At 44.5% G+C, this 15,295-nt stretch overlaps 1 protein-coding gene across 1 annotated transcript in view; it reads left to right on the forward strand.

Moving 5' to 3' along the window:
- Nucleotides 1-7,124, forward strand: part of LOC138770411 (uncharacterized) — a 62,028-nt gene extending 54,904 nt beyond the window's left edge. The window contains exon 9 of the mRNA XM_069949515.1: nt 6,973-7,124. Coding sequence (XP_069805616.1) covers nt 6,973-7,124 — 152 coding nt within the window. The remainder of the gene's footprint in view (nt 1-6,972) is intronic.
- Nucleotides 7,125-15,295: the final 8,171 nt, after the last annotated feature.

Here is a 15,295-nt window from a genome sequence, read left to right on the forward strand (position 1 = left end):
CGATTATCGTCCGTAGCGGTCGATATCGTCCGAAAACGAACGATAATCGTTCCGTGGAATAGGGCCATTAACCTTCATCCATGTTAGGGGGGCATGGTCTGTCACTAACTTAAATCTCCTGCCTAGTAAGTAGTACCTCAGGGATTCTAGGGCCCACTTCACTGCCAGACATTCTCGCTCAACTATGGCGTAGTTTTTCTCGGCCGGGGATAGCTTCCTACTCAAGTACATCACTGGGTGCTCCTCGCCATTCACGACCTGTGAGGACGGCACCTAACCCTGTGTTAGAGGCGTCTGTCTGGACCAGAAACTCTCGCCTAAAGTCAGGGGTAACTAGCACAGGTTGTTGGCACAAGGCAGACTTAAGGCTTTGAAAAGCCTTCTCGGCCTCTGGAGTCCATGTCACCATTGTTGACTTACCTCCCTTTGTCAGGTCAGTTAGCGGGGCTGCAACTGTGGCAAAGTGGCCTACGGTAATAGCCCGTAATACCCAGGAAAGCTCTGACCTGTTTCTTTGTGAGGGGTTTAGGCCAATTCTGTATTGCCTCAATTTTATTTAGCTGTGGTTTCACTAACCCCCTTCCAATAATGTAGCCCAAGTATTTGGCCTCCTCTAAGGCTAGTGCACACTTCTCTGCATTGATGGTTAACCCCGCATCACTTATGGCATCTAACACCGCCTGGACCTTACAGAGGTGACTTTCCCAATCAGGGCTAAAAATGTCCACATCATCGAGGTAGGCAGCGGAGTAATCACGATGTGGTCGCAGAATCAAGTCCATCAACCTCTGAAAAGTGGCAGGGGCTCCATGTAACCCGAATGGCATCACTACGTATTGGAAGAGCCCATCAGGGGTGGAGAATGCAGTCTTCTCTCTAGCCTCAGGAGTGAGGGGGATCTGCCAGTAGCCCTTAGTGAGATCAAGGGTGGTTATGTACCTGGCATTACCCATCCTTTCTATCAACTCATCCACCCTGGGCATGGGGTAGGCATCGAACTTGGAGATCTCATTTAACTTTCTAAAGTCATTACAGAACCTCCAAGTTCCATTGGGCTTTGGGATTAGCACAATCGGGCTGGACCACTCGCTCTGGGACACCTCAATGACTCCTAGGTCAAGCATACGTTTTACCTCGGCTGACACCGCCTCCCTCCGTGCTTCTGGTATCCTATAGGGCTTAAGGTTTACTCTGCTTCTAGGCTCAGTTTCAATATGATGACTAATGAGATGCGTACGCCCTGGGAGGTCAGAAAACTTATCTTTATTTCTCTGCAGGAACTCCTTAGCTTCCTGCTTCTGGGACACTGATAGGGTGTCACCAATCCTGACCGGAGGGATTGGTGGTGACAGATGACCAACAGGCTTTGTCGCCACCAAGGATTCCCTGTCTTTCCAGGGCTTGATCAAGTTTATGTGATAAACTTGGAAAGGCTTCCTTCTACCTGGTTGGTGTACCTTGTAGTTGACCTCACAGACTTTCTCTACAATTTCATGGGGACCCTGCCACTTTGCTAAGAATTTGCTTTCTACCGTGGGAACAAGTATGAGTACCCGGTCACCTGGACTAAATGTCCTGATTCTTGCAGAACGATTGTAAATTCTGCTTTGGCCCTCTTGCGCCCTCTGGAGGTGTTCCCTTACTAGGGGCATTACAGTGGCTGTACGGTCCTGCATTTGTGCTACATGCTCTATAACACTCTTGTATGGGGTGGAGTCGCTTTCCCAGGTCTCTTTCGCTATATCCAATAAACCCCTAGGGTGACGACCATAGACCAACTCGAAGGGAGAGAACCCTGTGGATGCTTGGGGCACTTCCCTAATAGCAAACAACAGGTAAGGTAGTAAGTGATCCCAATCCCGACCATCCTTTTCCACCACTTTTTTTAACATATGTTTCAGGGTTTTATTAAACCTCTCCACTAACCCGTCTGTCTGTGGGTGATATACAGAGGTACGTAGGTGTGAGATTTTAAACAGTTTGCATAGCTCAGCTCTTTCATCACCTTTGACATAAATGGGGTACCTTGGTCAGTCAAGATTTCCTTGGGGATCCCCACCCTGGAAAACATATAAAACAATTCACGTGCAATTGTTTTAGATGCAGTGTTTCTTAGGGGTACAGCCTCAGGATAGCGGGTTGCGTAGTCTAATACAACTAGAATGTACTGGTGTCCCCTTGCCGACTTTACGATGGGACCCACCAAGTCCATTGCGATCCGGTCAAAAGGTACCTCTATGATGGGGAGTGGGACCAAAGGACTGCGGAAATGCGACACTGGGGCGCTAAGCTGACATGTGGGGCACGACTCACAGTATTTTTTTATGTCAGCATAAATCGCAGGCCAATAAAACCTCTGGAGGACTCTCTCCTGCGTTTTATCCGTCCCCAAGTGGCCCCCAAGGACATGATTATGGGCCATGTCGAGTACCTGACGCCGGTACGACTTAGGCACCAGAAGCTGTTCCACAACCTCATCATTAATTTTAGTGACTCTATAGTAGAGATCATTAGTCATAGAAAAATGTGGAAACTTTCTCTCAGCTTCTGGTTCCTGAGGTACCCCATTCATAACAGTGGCCTGCTCTCTAGCATTTTTGAGAGTGGGGTCCTGTAATTGTGCAGTACCAAAATTATCCCTAGACACCTCTAAGTCTGGAACATTCTGATCAGTGGGAGGAGCCTCTTCCTCACCAGCCAGGACCTGCAAAGGAAAAGCATCATTTGCATCCTGTACAGTGTTATCATTTACCGTGGGTAATGCAATAGACTTAGGGGTCTCCTCACTCCTTTCAGGGGATTGTTGTTTTCCCCATAGAGCCCAGAACAATGGAAAATCACGCCCCAATATCACATTATGCATAAGGTTTTTAACCACACACACTTCATATTGTACAGCGCCTAGTTCAGTCCCGACATTAGCCAGTACTATAGGGTAAACCTTTGTATCACCATGTATGCATACCACACTCATATGTCTTGCTGGCACAAAGTCCCCAGTCACCAGGCTGGCATGCACCAAGGTGACAAGGCTTCCTGAGTCCAGCAACGCTTTAACAGGGAAGTCATTTACAGTAATGTTGCAGACTTGCGGTTCAGTCTCTAGTCCAGTGACTGCAACAAAAGACAGCTCCGCAAATAGCGACTGACGCCGGCTAGCGTCACACTCCATGGGCTCAGTGGTAAGAGGGCAATGGGCAGACATATGTCCCGTCTCATGGCATCTCCAGCACTGGATAGGGCCTGGTCTCCTTGGCAGGGAGTCCTTTTTAGGGCCACTTAGCCACCGGGGACCACCACCAGTCTTTTGCCCCTGAGACACCTCCTGAGCGCTCTTCCCTCTATCAGCACCCCTCCACACTCCCCCAATAGATGGAAGTCTCTTACCAGCTGACGGCACAGATCTGGCACTCCGGGGAGGTGAAGGTGCTGCAGGAACATCACGGAGGTAGTCCTCAGTCGCCTGGAACCTCTCCACAAGGTTGACAAGTTCGTCTGCACTCCTAGGGTCACCTTGTCCCACCCAGCGTTGTAGATCAGCAGGAAGTGCACGGAGGTAGCGATCCATCACGACCCTCTCTAGGATCTGGGCAGGAGTAGAAGTGTCTGGCTCCAACCATTTTCTTGCCAAATGGATCAGGTCGTACATCTGGGACCTCGCTGACTTGTCCAGACTGTAGCTCCAGTTGCGGACCCTCCGGGCACGGACAGCAGCAGTAACTCCTAGTCGGGCGAGTATCTCTGCTTTTAGCCGAGGATAGTCCTTGACCTCTTGCTCACTGAGGTCATAGTAGGCCTTTTGAGGTTCGCCTGTTAAATAGGGCGCAATCACTTCTGCCCACTCAGTGGAGGGTAACTTTTCTCGCTCAGCCACACGCTCAAAGACAGTTAAGTAGGCCTCAACATCATCATCAGCAGCCATCTTTTGCAGTGCTCGCTGCACAGCTCTTCTTACAGACAAAGTCTCTGGCGCGGCTGCTGCCACCAGCTGGGGATTAGCACCTGCAGACGCCTCTTGCTTTGCTATCAGCTGCTCAATAAGTCTCTGTTGTTGAGCCATCGCTTGTTCATGGCGCAGGTTAGCATCTGCCTGAGCCTGTTGTTGTTGCCTATTAGCCTGCTGGTGTGCGGCCAATGCCTGTTCATGGCGCAGGTTAGCGTCTGTCAGAGCCTGTTGTTGCTGCATATTCACTTGCATTAACTGCTTCATCATCTCCTCCATGTTGCTTGGCTGTTTTTTGGAGTGAAGCAGCAGCCTTCACCCAGGACATACGCAGCTGTAGCCAAGTTGATGCACACCGTTGCCCCTAGCAACCGTTTTGCCCGCTCCGCAGCACCAATTGTAGGGATCTTCCCGGGGGATGGTGTGTTTGGACACAATTCACATCAGACTTAGATTTATAAAATAACAGCTTGGCATTTATTTGCAGCATAAACAGTCCAGCAAACAGAAATATAGCAACACCATGCTTTTAAGAACAAAACAAACAAAAAGGTCTTGCCCGTCTGGGCGCTTACTAACAGGTTAGCTCACCTATCTAACACTTATCACAGTGCGTCTTTCACCTGGATACCGCAGGGTATACACAAGCTCCAGCAGAGGCTTTATTCCCAGGTTGCTCCCAAACAGACACCCAGGCTGATCACTCCTGGCTGAGAGCAAACACTGGATCCTCTGCAGGGCTTTTTACCTTGTCAGGCTGATTAGGGTCAGAAACACCTGACCCCAAAACCTGACCTGGATCGGGGGGAGGGAATGGCAAGTCCCACTACCAAAAACCTACCTGCCATTCCATGTAAGTCCAGGCCCGGCAATAATAAATAATAGCTCAGCAGCATAACACTGCTAAGCACAGATCCCTCCTGGACTCACCATCTCACGCTATGTATTAACCTGGGTGAGATGTACATCCCCTCGAGCACTTTACCAGTGACATGTCCACAGTGATATATAAGTTACTGTACAGTATAGCAATCATCATGTGGTGTATAATGTATAGTAACTGTATAACCCTGATAACACAGCAGCTGGATATGTGATATATATGTTACTGTACAGTATAGCAGCATGTGGTGTATAATGTATAGTAACTGTATAACCCTGATAACACAGCAGCTGGATATGTGATATATAAGCTACTGTACAGTATAGCAGCATGTGGTGTATAATGTATAGTAACTGTATAACCCTGATAACACAGCAGCTGGATATGTGATATATAAGTTACTGTACAGTATAGTAATCAGCATGTGGTATATAATGTATAGTAACTGTATAACTCTGATAACACAGCAGCTGGATATGTGATATATAAGTTACTTTACAGTATAGCAGCATGTGGTGTATAATGTATAGTAACTGTATAACCCTGATAACACAGCAGCTGGATATGTGATATATAAGTTACTGTACAGTATAGCAGCATGTGGTGTATAATGTATAGTAACTGTATAACCCTGATAACACAGCAGCTGGATATGTGATATATAAGTTACTGTACATTATAGCAATCGGCATGTGGTATATAATGTATAGTAACTGTATAACCCTGATAACACAGCAGCAGCTGGATATGTGATATATAAGTTACTGTACAGTATAGTAATCAGCATGTGGTATATAATGTATAGTAACTGTATAACTCTGATAACACAGCAGCTGGATATGTGATATATAAGTTACTGTACAGTATAGTAATCAGCATGTGGTATATAATGTATAGTAACTGTATAACCCTGATAACACAGCAGCTGGATATGTGATATATAAGTTACTGTACAGTATAGCAGCATGTGGTGTATAATGTATAGTAACTGTATAACACTGATAACACAGCAGCTGGATATGTGATATATAAGTTACTGTACAGTATAGCAGCATGTGGTATATAATGTATAGTAACTGTATAACCCTGATAATACAGCAGCAGGATATGTGATATATAAGTTACTGTACAATATAGCAGCATGTGGTGTATAATGTATAGTAACTGTATAACCCTGAAAACAAAGCAGCTGGATATGTGATATATAAGTTACTGTACAGTATAGCAATCAGCATGTGGTATATAATGTATAGTAACTGTATAACCCTGATAACACAGTCACAGCTTGTAGATACGCAGTCCTGTCCTCTGATGCAAGCCCCAGAAGTGGATCTGCTATGATTTGGAAGGTGAGGGAGATTTCCTGGGTCAGAGTACAGTGCTGTAGACGCCGCTATGCAGGCCATGCCCCTCCCCCACTCCCTCTCCCCAGGGAGCTCTTAAACCAAGTCACAATTTTGAAGTTACTCAAAGTTACTCAAAGAATCAAAGTTACTCTTAAATCGAGGTACCACTGTATATGGTCATTTATTTTGAGTGGAAATCCTCAGTATAAGCCTTTTATATGGTCTGATTACCGACCAGGAGGGTCACTAGAAACGCTCTCGCAGGTGATAATCGACCCATGTAAAAGGGACAATGATCAGCTGAGGACGGGGAGAATGTGTGATCCTCGTCTGATCGTGTCTTTACAGCAGCGCTTTGCACTTTTTCTACTGGCGCCTCACCCAACAGCGCACAGTGATCTGACCAGGAGGATGGTGGTGTCTCACCATCTGAGGTGGAAGTCCATGCAGATATAGATACGATTGCTATTGCAGTCTATCCTCCATTTGTCTCCTAATCTCTGTATAATATTAAGTACAAAAGGAGTCAATAATGTTCCTCAGCCATGGAGCAAATTGTCATTTTTTCTCCAGACAAAAACATTCCCTAATATGTGTCCTCATGTCTAGGACTTGTTTCCTGCAGTCACGGTGCGGTTTATCCAGTATCAGTAAATCGGGATCAGCTGGACTATAAAATGTGTGTAGTTGTGGTGACTTGCGGCCACTTGAGTCAGATGTATATAGAGCGCCATCTACAGATAGAGGAAGAGAAGAACACAACTTCTTATACATTCTGAGGAATCTTTCTATCATTCCAGGTGGAGGCTGGGAAAAGAGGAATTATCTGCAGATGAATATTATCCGGCTGATCCTGTCTGGACTGATAGTTATTATAGGCGGTGTTCTTCTATACCATCACCTACAGAGGGAAGAGGGTCAATCCGGAGGAGGAGAAGATGGGAATGAATGAGGGGGTCATCAGAGACCCCCTGGGATCTACCAGAATCTCACAGGACATTACTCTGAACCCATTACTCTGCCATTACTTATCCTGTACCCTGTGTCATTATCCTGTACCCCAAGTGTCACTATCCTGTACCCCGAGTGTCACTATCCTGTACCCCAGTTGTAATTATCCTGTACCCCAAGTGTCACTATCCTGTACCCCAAGTATCACTATCCTGTACCCCAAGTATCACTATCCTGTACCCCAGTTGTCATTATCCTGTACCCCAAGTGTCATTATCCTGTACCCCAAGTGTCATTATCCTATACCCCAGTTGTCATTATCCTGTACCCCAAGTATTATTATCCTGTACCCCAAGTGTCATTATCCTGTACCCCAAGTATCACTATCCTGTACCCCAAGTGTCATTATCCTGTACCCCAAGTGTCATTATCCTGTACCCCAAGTGTCACTATCCTGTACCCCAAGTGTCATTACCCTGTACCCCAAGTGTCAGTATCCTGTACCCCAAATGTCAGTATCCTGTACCCCAAGTGTCAGTATCCTGTACCCCAAGCGTCACTATCCTGTACCTCAAGTGTCATTATCCTATACCCCAAGTGTTATTATCCTGTACCCCAAGTGTCAGTATCCTGTACCCCAAGTGTTATTATCCTGTACCCCAAGTGTCATTATGCTGTACCACAAGTGTCACTATCCTGTACCCCAAGTGTCACTATGCTGTACCCCAAGTGTCATTATCCTGTACCCCAAGTGTCACTATCCTGTACCACAAGTGTCACTATCCTGTACCCCAGGAAAAAGAGGTGCTGCCGCCTACTGCCCACGGCTGCATCTCAGGAGTGAGACCTGATGCGATCAGTAACTTTCTACATGTCTGAAGAAGATTTTAAAGAATGTTTGGTGATGTCTTTTATAATAAAACAGATTAGAAAAACAAAAGTATCAGCATACGGTCTAATCAGTAAAAAGAAATCTAGGTGACACATTGCTGTTGCAGGGGTGCTCCAGAGATTTTTTAAAAAATCTATGAGGATTTGCTGCTGCTCTGGACAGTTCCTAACATGGACAGAGGCGGCAGCAGAGAGCACTGTGTCAGACTGGAGAGAATACACCACTTCCTCCAGGACATACAGCAGCTGATAAATACTGGAAGACTGGAGATTTTTTTTTTTTAAAGTAGTTTACATCTATATAACTTTCTAACACCAATAGAATAATTTTTTTTTAATCTGAAGTAAGTGGCAAGCACAATGTTAACCTGCTCAATGAGGCTCAAAGTGCCCATGGTAAGAGCCTTAATACTTAATGTCCCTTTTTATCGGATCTACAAAGTGGTTTAAAGTGTCACTTCCAAAAACTAGTGATATGTGCGTTCAGACCCCAACCAATGATTAGACAAAGCATCTAAGAGCTTCACTCCCCGGCTGAGATCTCCTTCCAGAAAGACAAAAAAGGCTTCTCCTGGCTGATAATCGCTCAGGCTTTGAATACTTAGACCCCAACTGATGGAAACGTTTTACATGGATATGGTTAACATGGGGGATGCTATCTACTGGGGGTGGGGGTTACTAAAAGGGGAGTTACCTACAGTGGGGTCCTGATACATTGGGGAATACTATATACTTGGTGCTTACTATTGGGGAGTTACCTACAGGTGATACCTACCTATCAGAGAGACTACTTATGGGGGGGGGGGATTTGTTACATGGGGAATTCTACATACTGGGGAATTCTACATACTGGGGTGGGGGACCTGCATCGGGAAGCCAAACTACTATATGCATGCACGGAGGGGGGACCTGACTACTTTATGGAAGCAAAGAGGGGGGACCTGACTACTATATGGATGCACAGAGAGGGAACCTGACTACTATATGGATGTACGGAGGGGGGACCTGACTACTTTATGGAAGTGCGCTGGGCCACTCCGCTGAGAGTAGTAGTAGGTGGTAGTACTGGGCAGGGACCCGGTTAGCCACTTGCCTAATGGTAGTCACAGTATTGGCACGAGGGATGGCAGCTGTAGACCTGGAACCTGACCAAGCGGAGGCCGAGCAATTCCTCGTTGTCCTTAGTCAGGGCACCAATAATTACACCAATGCCAAGGTTCAGAAACAACGGTAGTTGTGTATTTATTATAACGGTGGTAACTCGTAGCAACAGTCTCTCCGGATGCAACCGGGTATAAGGCAGACTTGAATAAAGCAGAGTAATGGGTGATGCTGCAATAGGCTGTGAGAGTAGCGTGCTGAATGATGGGAGTAGTAGTGATACTGAAGTTGAGATGTTGGGCGGAATGAAACAGAGATGAATACAGTACTTGCTGTTGATGAAGGAAGATGATGAGAGGAATGACTGAAGACAGCACCCAGATCTTTAGTATAGATGAGGATCTTGAGACTTGAGAATAAGGACACAGCCAGGAACACTTCTGGTAATGCTGCAGCAGAGCACACGTCTTTCTCTCTTAACAGTGGAGAGAGGACACACACACACAACCTGTCCCTCTGAAGGTGGAAGACAGGACTGAGGCAGAGAGGAAGTCACATGGTATTCCCAGCCAAAGCTCGATGGCCATTGCGGTTACTATGGAAGCAGGGAACAGTCACGTGACACCAAGCCATTGCATCATCACATCATTAGGCACATAGAACTGAATGTATACATGAAATAGGTGAAACAACAGACCTGAATACTAAGAGGGGTGACATAAAACGCAGTTTGCAGTGGACCATAACTTTCCAGAACAGGGACAATAAAATACTGACTGACGCAGATATAGACATATGTAATATATTATGTCCGTGCACTCCGTCTATGTTGGTGCAGGTTGTTCAGAAAAAGTCAATGTTTGTATAACAACCGCACTCAACTCTCGGACCAGTATTTATAATGCCATCTTTTTATTTTTATAATTCATATATTATCTTCAAAAGAGGATTCTCATCACACATAAATTAGTACACCCAATTGGGACGTTTCGGTCATAAGACCTTTGTCAACCAGGTATCTGTGAACAGTAATATGTATATACATTAGTCTCAATAAAAAAAAAATCAAAAAATCTTTTTGTATATATATGAATGACAGTATATAGAGTTTACTTTATATCATAGAGGAAATCACCTATTCATATTAATGAAAACTACACCAATCAAATCTGCTAGTGACTGTTCATAGTAACATTATAGTCATATTTAGCAGTGCAAACTGGTGTGACAATTCACATGTAACAAAATCATGATTGTATATTATCTGCTATAACTTGCTGCGGTAGGCGGCTCATATCATACTCACACTACATATGGTATGAAAGATAGGAGGTGTGTCCAAAAGAACAGGATGCCTGGTAAAGTAAAAGCATCAGATTAGACAGAGTCTGTATAATGGATGAAGGTTACTACAGAAATAATAAGGTCCATTTACCTCAAACATGTTGTGAGTAGATGTAGATGGCGGCCGGAGCTTTGTTTAAGCGTCCGGTCAAGATTTATAAAGGGTGTAGGTGTGCTACAATTAAGGGTATCCGCCAATCATGTCCTTTCTGCATGTCATGTGATCGTGATGCCGTCCGGTCTCATGGTGTCTATGGGAGCCGGCCGGGACCGCTTCCGGGCTGCGCGTCAAGTGATTCAAGCCTCATTCTGGTAATCATCTTAGTCATGTGATCGGAGGCTCAGTCACGTGTTCATCCTCTCTCTCTCCATAGTCTATCTTTACTGGCGCGTGCGCACTCCATAATTTTCGGAACTTAGCGCAAAAGAGGGAACTGATTACCTCACTGTGTTAATATGATTCTAAGGTATCAATGGACTTATTGCAGTATTCTTACCAAGAATGTGAATGTTAAGCCTGATAGTGGATCGTTACAACATGTTAATTATCGTAAAGAAGCGCAGGAGGGAATAGAATATTGTGAAAGTGAAAAAAGTAATAGAATAAAGTAAAAATGGAAAAGGACAATGTAAAACAAAAATAAAATAAAAGATAAAAAGGAGAGAAATCAGAATAGTGTGAGGTAGCCGCCATACCCATCACAGGTACAAGGATGACATCTGTATACTCTGTAATACAAAATAAATGAATTAATGAAAATTCCAAATATTAAACAGTACAGTAAACGAATTACAGATTAATATAGAAATCACATTCCCTATTCAGCCCATTAGGACTTAGAGTGCGCAGTCTATGTATCCAATAGGATTCCCGTTGTTTCAGAAGTTGGATCCTATTACCTCCCCTCCTTGGTCTGGGGACTTCTTCAAGAACTTGATATCTCAGCTGAGAAATGGCATGCCCATTTTCTTCAAAATGGGCTGGTATTTGTAATAGGGTGTTTTTACATCTTATGGTCCACTTATGTTTAGTCAATCTGTCCCTGATTCGTTGGGTCGTCTCACCCACATAGAAACATAGAAGATTGTCGGCAGAAAAAGACCACTGGGTCCATCTAGTCCGCCCTTTTAGGATTTTCTTTCTTATTATCTTAGGATAGATATATGTCTATCCTAGGTGTGTTTAAATTCTGTTATTGTAGATTTACCAACCACATCTGCTGGAAGTTTGTTCCAGGTATCTACTACTCTTTCAGTAAAATAATATTTTCTTACATTGCTTCTGATCTTTCAGCCAACTAACCTCTCACTGTGTCCTCTTGTTCTTGAGCTCAGTTTTTTACTAAAAACACTCCCCTCTTGAACCTTATTTAGTCCCTTAACATACTTAAAGGTTTCCATCATGTCCCCCCTTTCCCTTCTTTCCTCCAGACTATACAAATTCAAATCCTTAAGTCTTTCCTGATATGGTTTATGCCTCACACCCTCCACCATTTTTGTAGCTCGTCTTTGGACCCGTTCTATTTTATCAATGTCCTTTTTTAGGTGAGGTCTCCAGAACTGGACACAGTATTCCAGATGTGGCCTCACCAGAGCTCTATACAGCGGGATCACAATCTCTCTCTTCCTACTGGTTATACCTCTAGCTATACACCCCAGCATACGATTTGCTTTCCCCACCGCCTGGTTGCACTGGTGACTCATTTTAAGGCTTTCAGAAATCATTACCCCTAAATCCTTCTCTTCTGAAGTCTTTTCCAACACAGTACTGCCGATGTGATACTCGGATAGAGGATTTCTCCTCCCCAAGTGCATTATTTTACATTTGGAAACGTTGAACTTCAATTTCCACTGTTTGGACCACGTATCTAGCAAAGCTAAATCATTTTCCATATTACTGACACCTCCAGGAATATCAACCCTATTGCACACTTTTGTGTTGTCAGCAAACAGACAAACTTTACCTACCAACCCTTCTCCTATGTCACTTACAAACATATTAAAAAGAATAGGACCCAGAACAGACCCTTGTGGCCACCACTTGTAACCAGTCTCTGCTGGGAATATTCACCATTAACAACAACCCTCTGATATCTCTCCTTCAGCCAACCACAAATCCACTGAACTATCCAGGGATTAAGTCCAATTTTCTCCAACTTCTCTATCAGCTCTTTATGGGGAACTGTATCTGCGGCTTTGCTGAAGTCCAGATAGGCGATATCCCCGGCACCTTCATCCAACACTTTTGTGGCATAATCAAAGAAATCAATGAGATTAGTCTGACATGATCGGCCCTCAGTAAATCCATGCTGGCTGGATCCATCAAATTGTTGATTCTTAGGTGATCCATTATCTTCTTTTTTAGAAGAGTTTCCATCATTTTCACTACTACAGATGTCAGGCTCACTGGCCTTTAGTTACTGGGCTCTTCTCTATTCCCCTTCTTGTGGATGGGTATAACATTAGCCGTTCTCCAATCATCGGGGACATCTCCTGTTAGCAGGGATTAGCACATAAGCCAAACCACATGGGCATTCAATAAGTAGACAACAAATGATGAATTACATGTATGAAATCCTTTGATCGGTATCCTCTGCCCTGTGTGGGGATGTGAGATATAGTCCCCTTTGATAACAGACGAACAATGGCTGCACGTAAGACACAGAAAAGTTCCCAATTTCTTTGGTGCCAAGGTGCTTTGTATTGGACGTTGAGTGAAGCTCCCTATATCAGCCCTAATAATCCTGTCCCTAATATTTCTTGTTCGTTTATAACATGTTAACGGGGGATTTGCAAATTCTGTTACCTGTGGAAATGAATCACTCAAAATCGACCAATGTTTCTTAATTACTCCATGTATCATGTATAAGTGGATGTTATGTTGTCACACATGCAATTTGTTTTGGTTTGTTTGGTTTGGGTGGTTGCAGCGTTTCAATGTACTGACGTTCAGAATCTAGCAATGTCTGTGGGTATCCCCTTTGTCTGAATTTCGCTGTCATATCATCTAATCTCTCTGATAGTCTCCAGGGGTCTGTTACTATACGTTGCACTCGTCTGTATTGGGAGCGTGGTAGTGGCTTTTTTGTGGGGAGAGGATGACTACTGGTGTAATGCAATAGACTGTTATGGTCCGTGCCTGGATTTCCTATACAAATCAAATTGTAGGCTCCCGTCTATGTTCCTGTATACCATGGTGTCAAGAAAGATCACTGATTCCGAGCTAATGTGTTGTGTAAACGAGAGCTCTGGTCGAATACTGTTAATGTCAAGTATGAATTTCTGTATGGTGTCTACACTGCCCTCCCAAATACAAAATATGTCGTCTAGAAAGCGTAGCCATATGTGTGCATGCTTCAGGATTAAACCATTTGTATACACATAGGTATCCTCAAAGGCCATCATGTAAGCATTGGCATAAGGGGGGGCCATGTTAGACCCCATGGCCGTGCCCCTCTTTTGTACATAGAATCTGTCGCCGAATAGGAAATAATTTTCTTCTAGAATTAACGTCAGCAGGTCTATGCAGAAGTTTTTTTGTTCATCGTCAAGGTCAGAGTATGTATTGAGTAGTTCTTTGGTGGCATCTATCCCCTTATTGTGTGCAATAGAGGTATATAAGCTATTGACGTCAAGTGTCACTAGTAGGTATGGAGTGTCAAGTCTGAAGTCTTGTAATTTAGTCAAAAAATCGGATGTGTCTAAAAGGAAAGATCTTGCATTCCTAATTAGGGGCGTGAGTATTCGGTCAATGAAAATGGCTGGTGGTGCTAGTACTGAATCTGTCGAGGCCACAATTGGTCTCCCCGGAGGTTTATCCAGTCTTTTATGTATTTTTGGAAGTACATAAAATACTGGTGTGATTGGGTATTCCTTCTGTAAAAATGTTACTGTCTCTGTATCGATAATACCATTTTGAGTGTAGGTCTTTAGAATATCATCCCTACGTCTGATGATGCGTGGTAATGGATCACGATCTAAAGGGACATATGTCTCTGTATCCGCTAGTTGTGAGTGAATCTCTTGAAGGTATAGTGATTTGTCCATTATTACGGTAGCAGATATAGACATACACTTTTGAGAAATAATAAGAAGAGAAACTCTGTTCTGAGACACTGCAGAAGCAAAGAGGGGGGACCTGACTACTATATGGATGCACGGAGAGGGGACCTGACTACTATATGGATGCACGGAGAGGGGACCTGACTACTATAGGGATGCAAGGAGGGAGGACCTGACTACTATAGGGATGCAAGGAGGGAGGACCTGACTACTATATGGATACACGGAGAGGGGACCTGACTACTATCTGGATGCATAGAAAAGGGACCTGACTACTATCTGGATGCATAGAGAAGGGACCTGACAACTTTACGAAAGCACAGAGAGGGGACCTGACTACTATCTGGATGCATAGAAAAGGGACCTGACTACTATCTGGATGCATAGAGAAGGGACCTGACAACTTTACGGAAGCACAGAGGGGGACCTGACTACTATATGGATGCACGGAGAAGGGACCTGACTTCTATATGGATACACGGAGGGGGGACCTGACTTCTATATGGATACACGGAGGGGGGACCTGACTACTATATGGAAGCACAGAGGGGGACCTGACTACTATATGGAAGCACAGAGGGGGGACCTGACTACTATATGGAAGCACAGAGGGGGGACCTGACTACTATATGGAAGCAAAGAGGGGGGACCTGACTACTATATGGATGCACAGAGAGGGGACCTGACTACTATATGGATGCACGGAGAGGGGACCTGACTACTATAGGGATGCAAGGAGGGAGGACCTGACTACCATAGGGATGCAAGGAGGGA

Source organism: Dendropsophus ebraccatus, chromosome 13, assembly GCF_027789765.1.
Source record: "Dendropsophus ebraccatus isolate aDenEbr1 chromosome 13, aDenEbr1.pat, whole genome shotgun sequence".
Taxonomy (NCBI): Eukaryota; Metazoa; Chordata; class Amphibia; order Anura; family Hylidae; genus Dendropsophus; species Dendropsophus ebraccatus.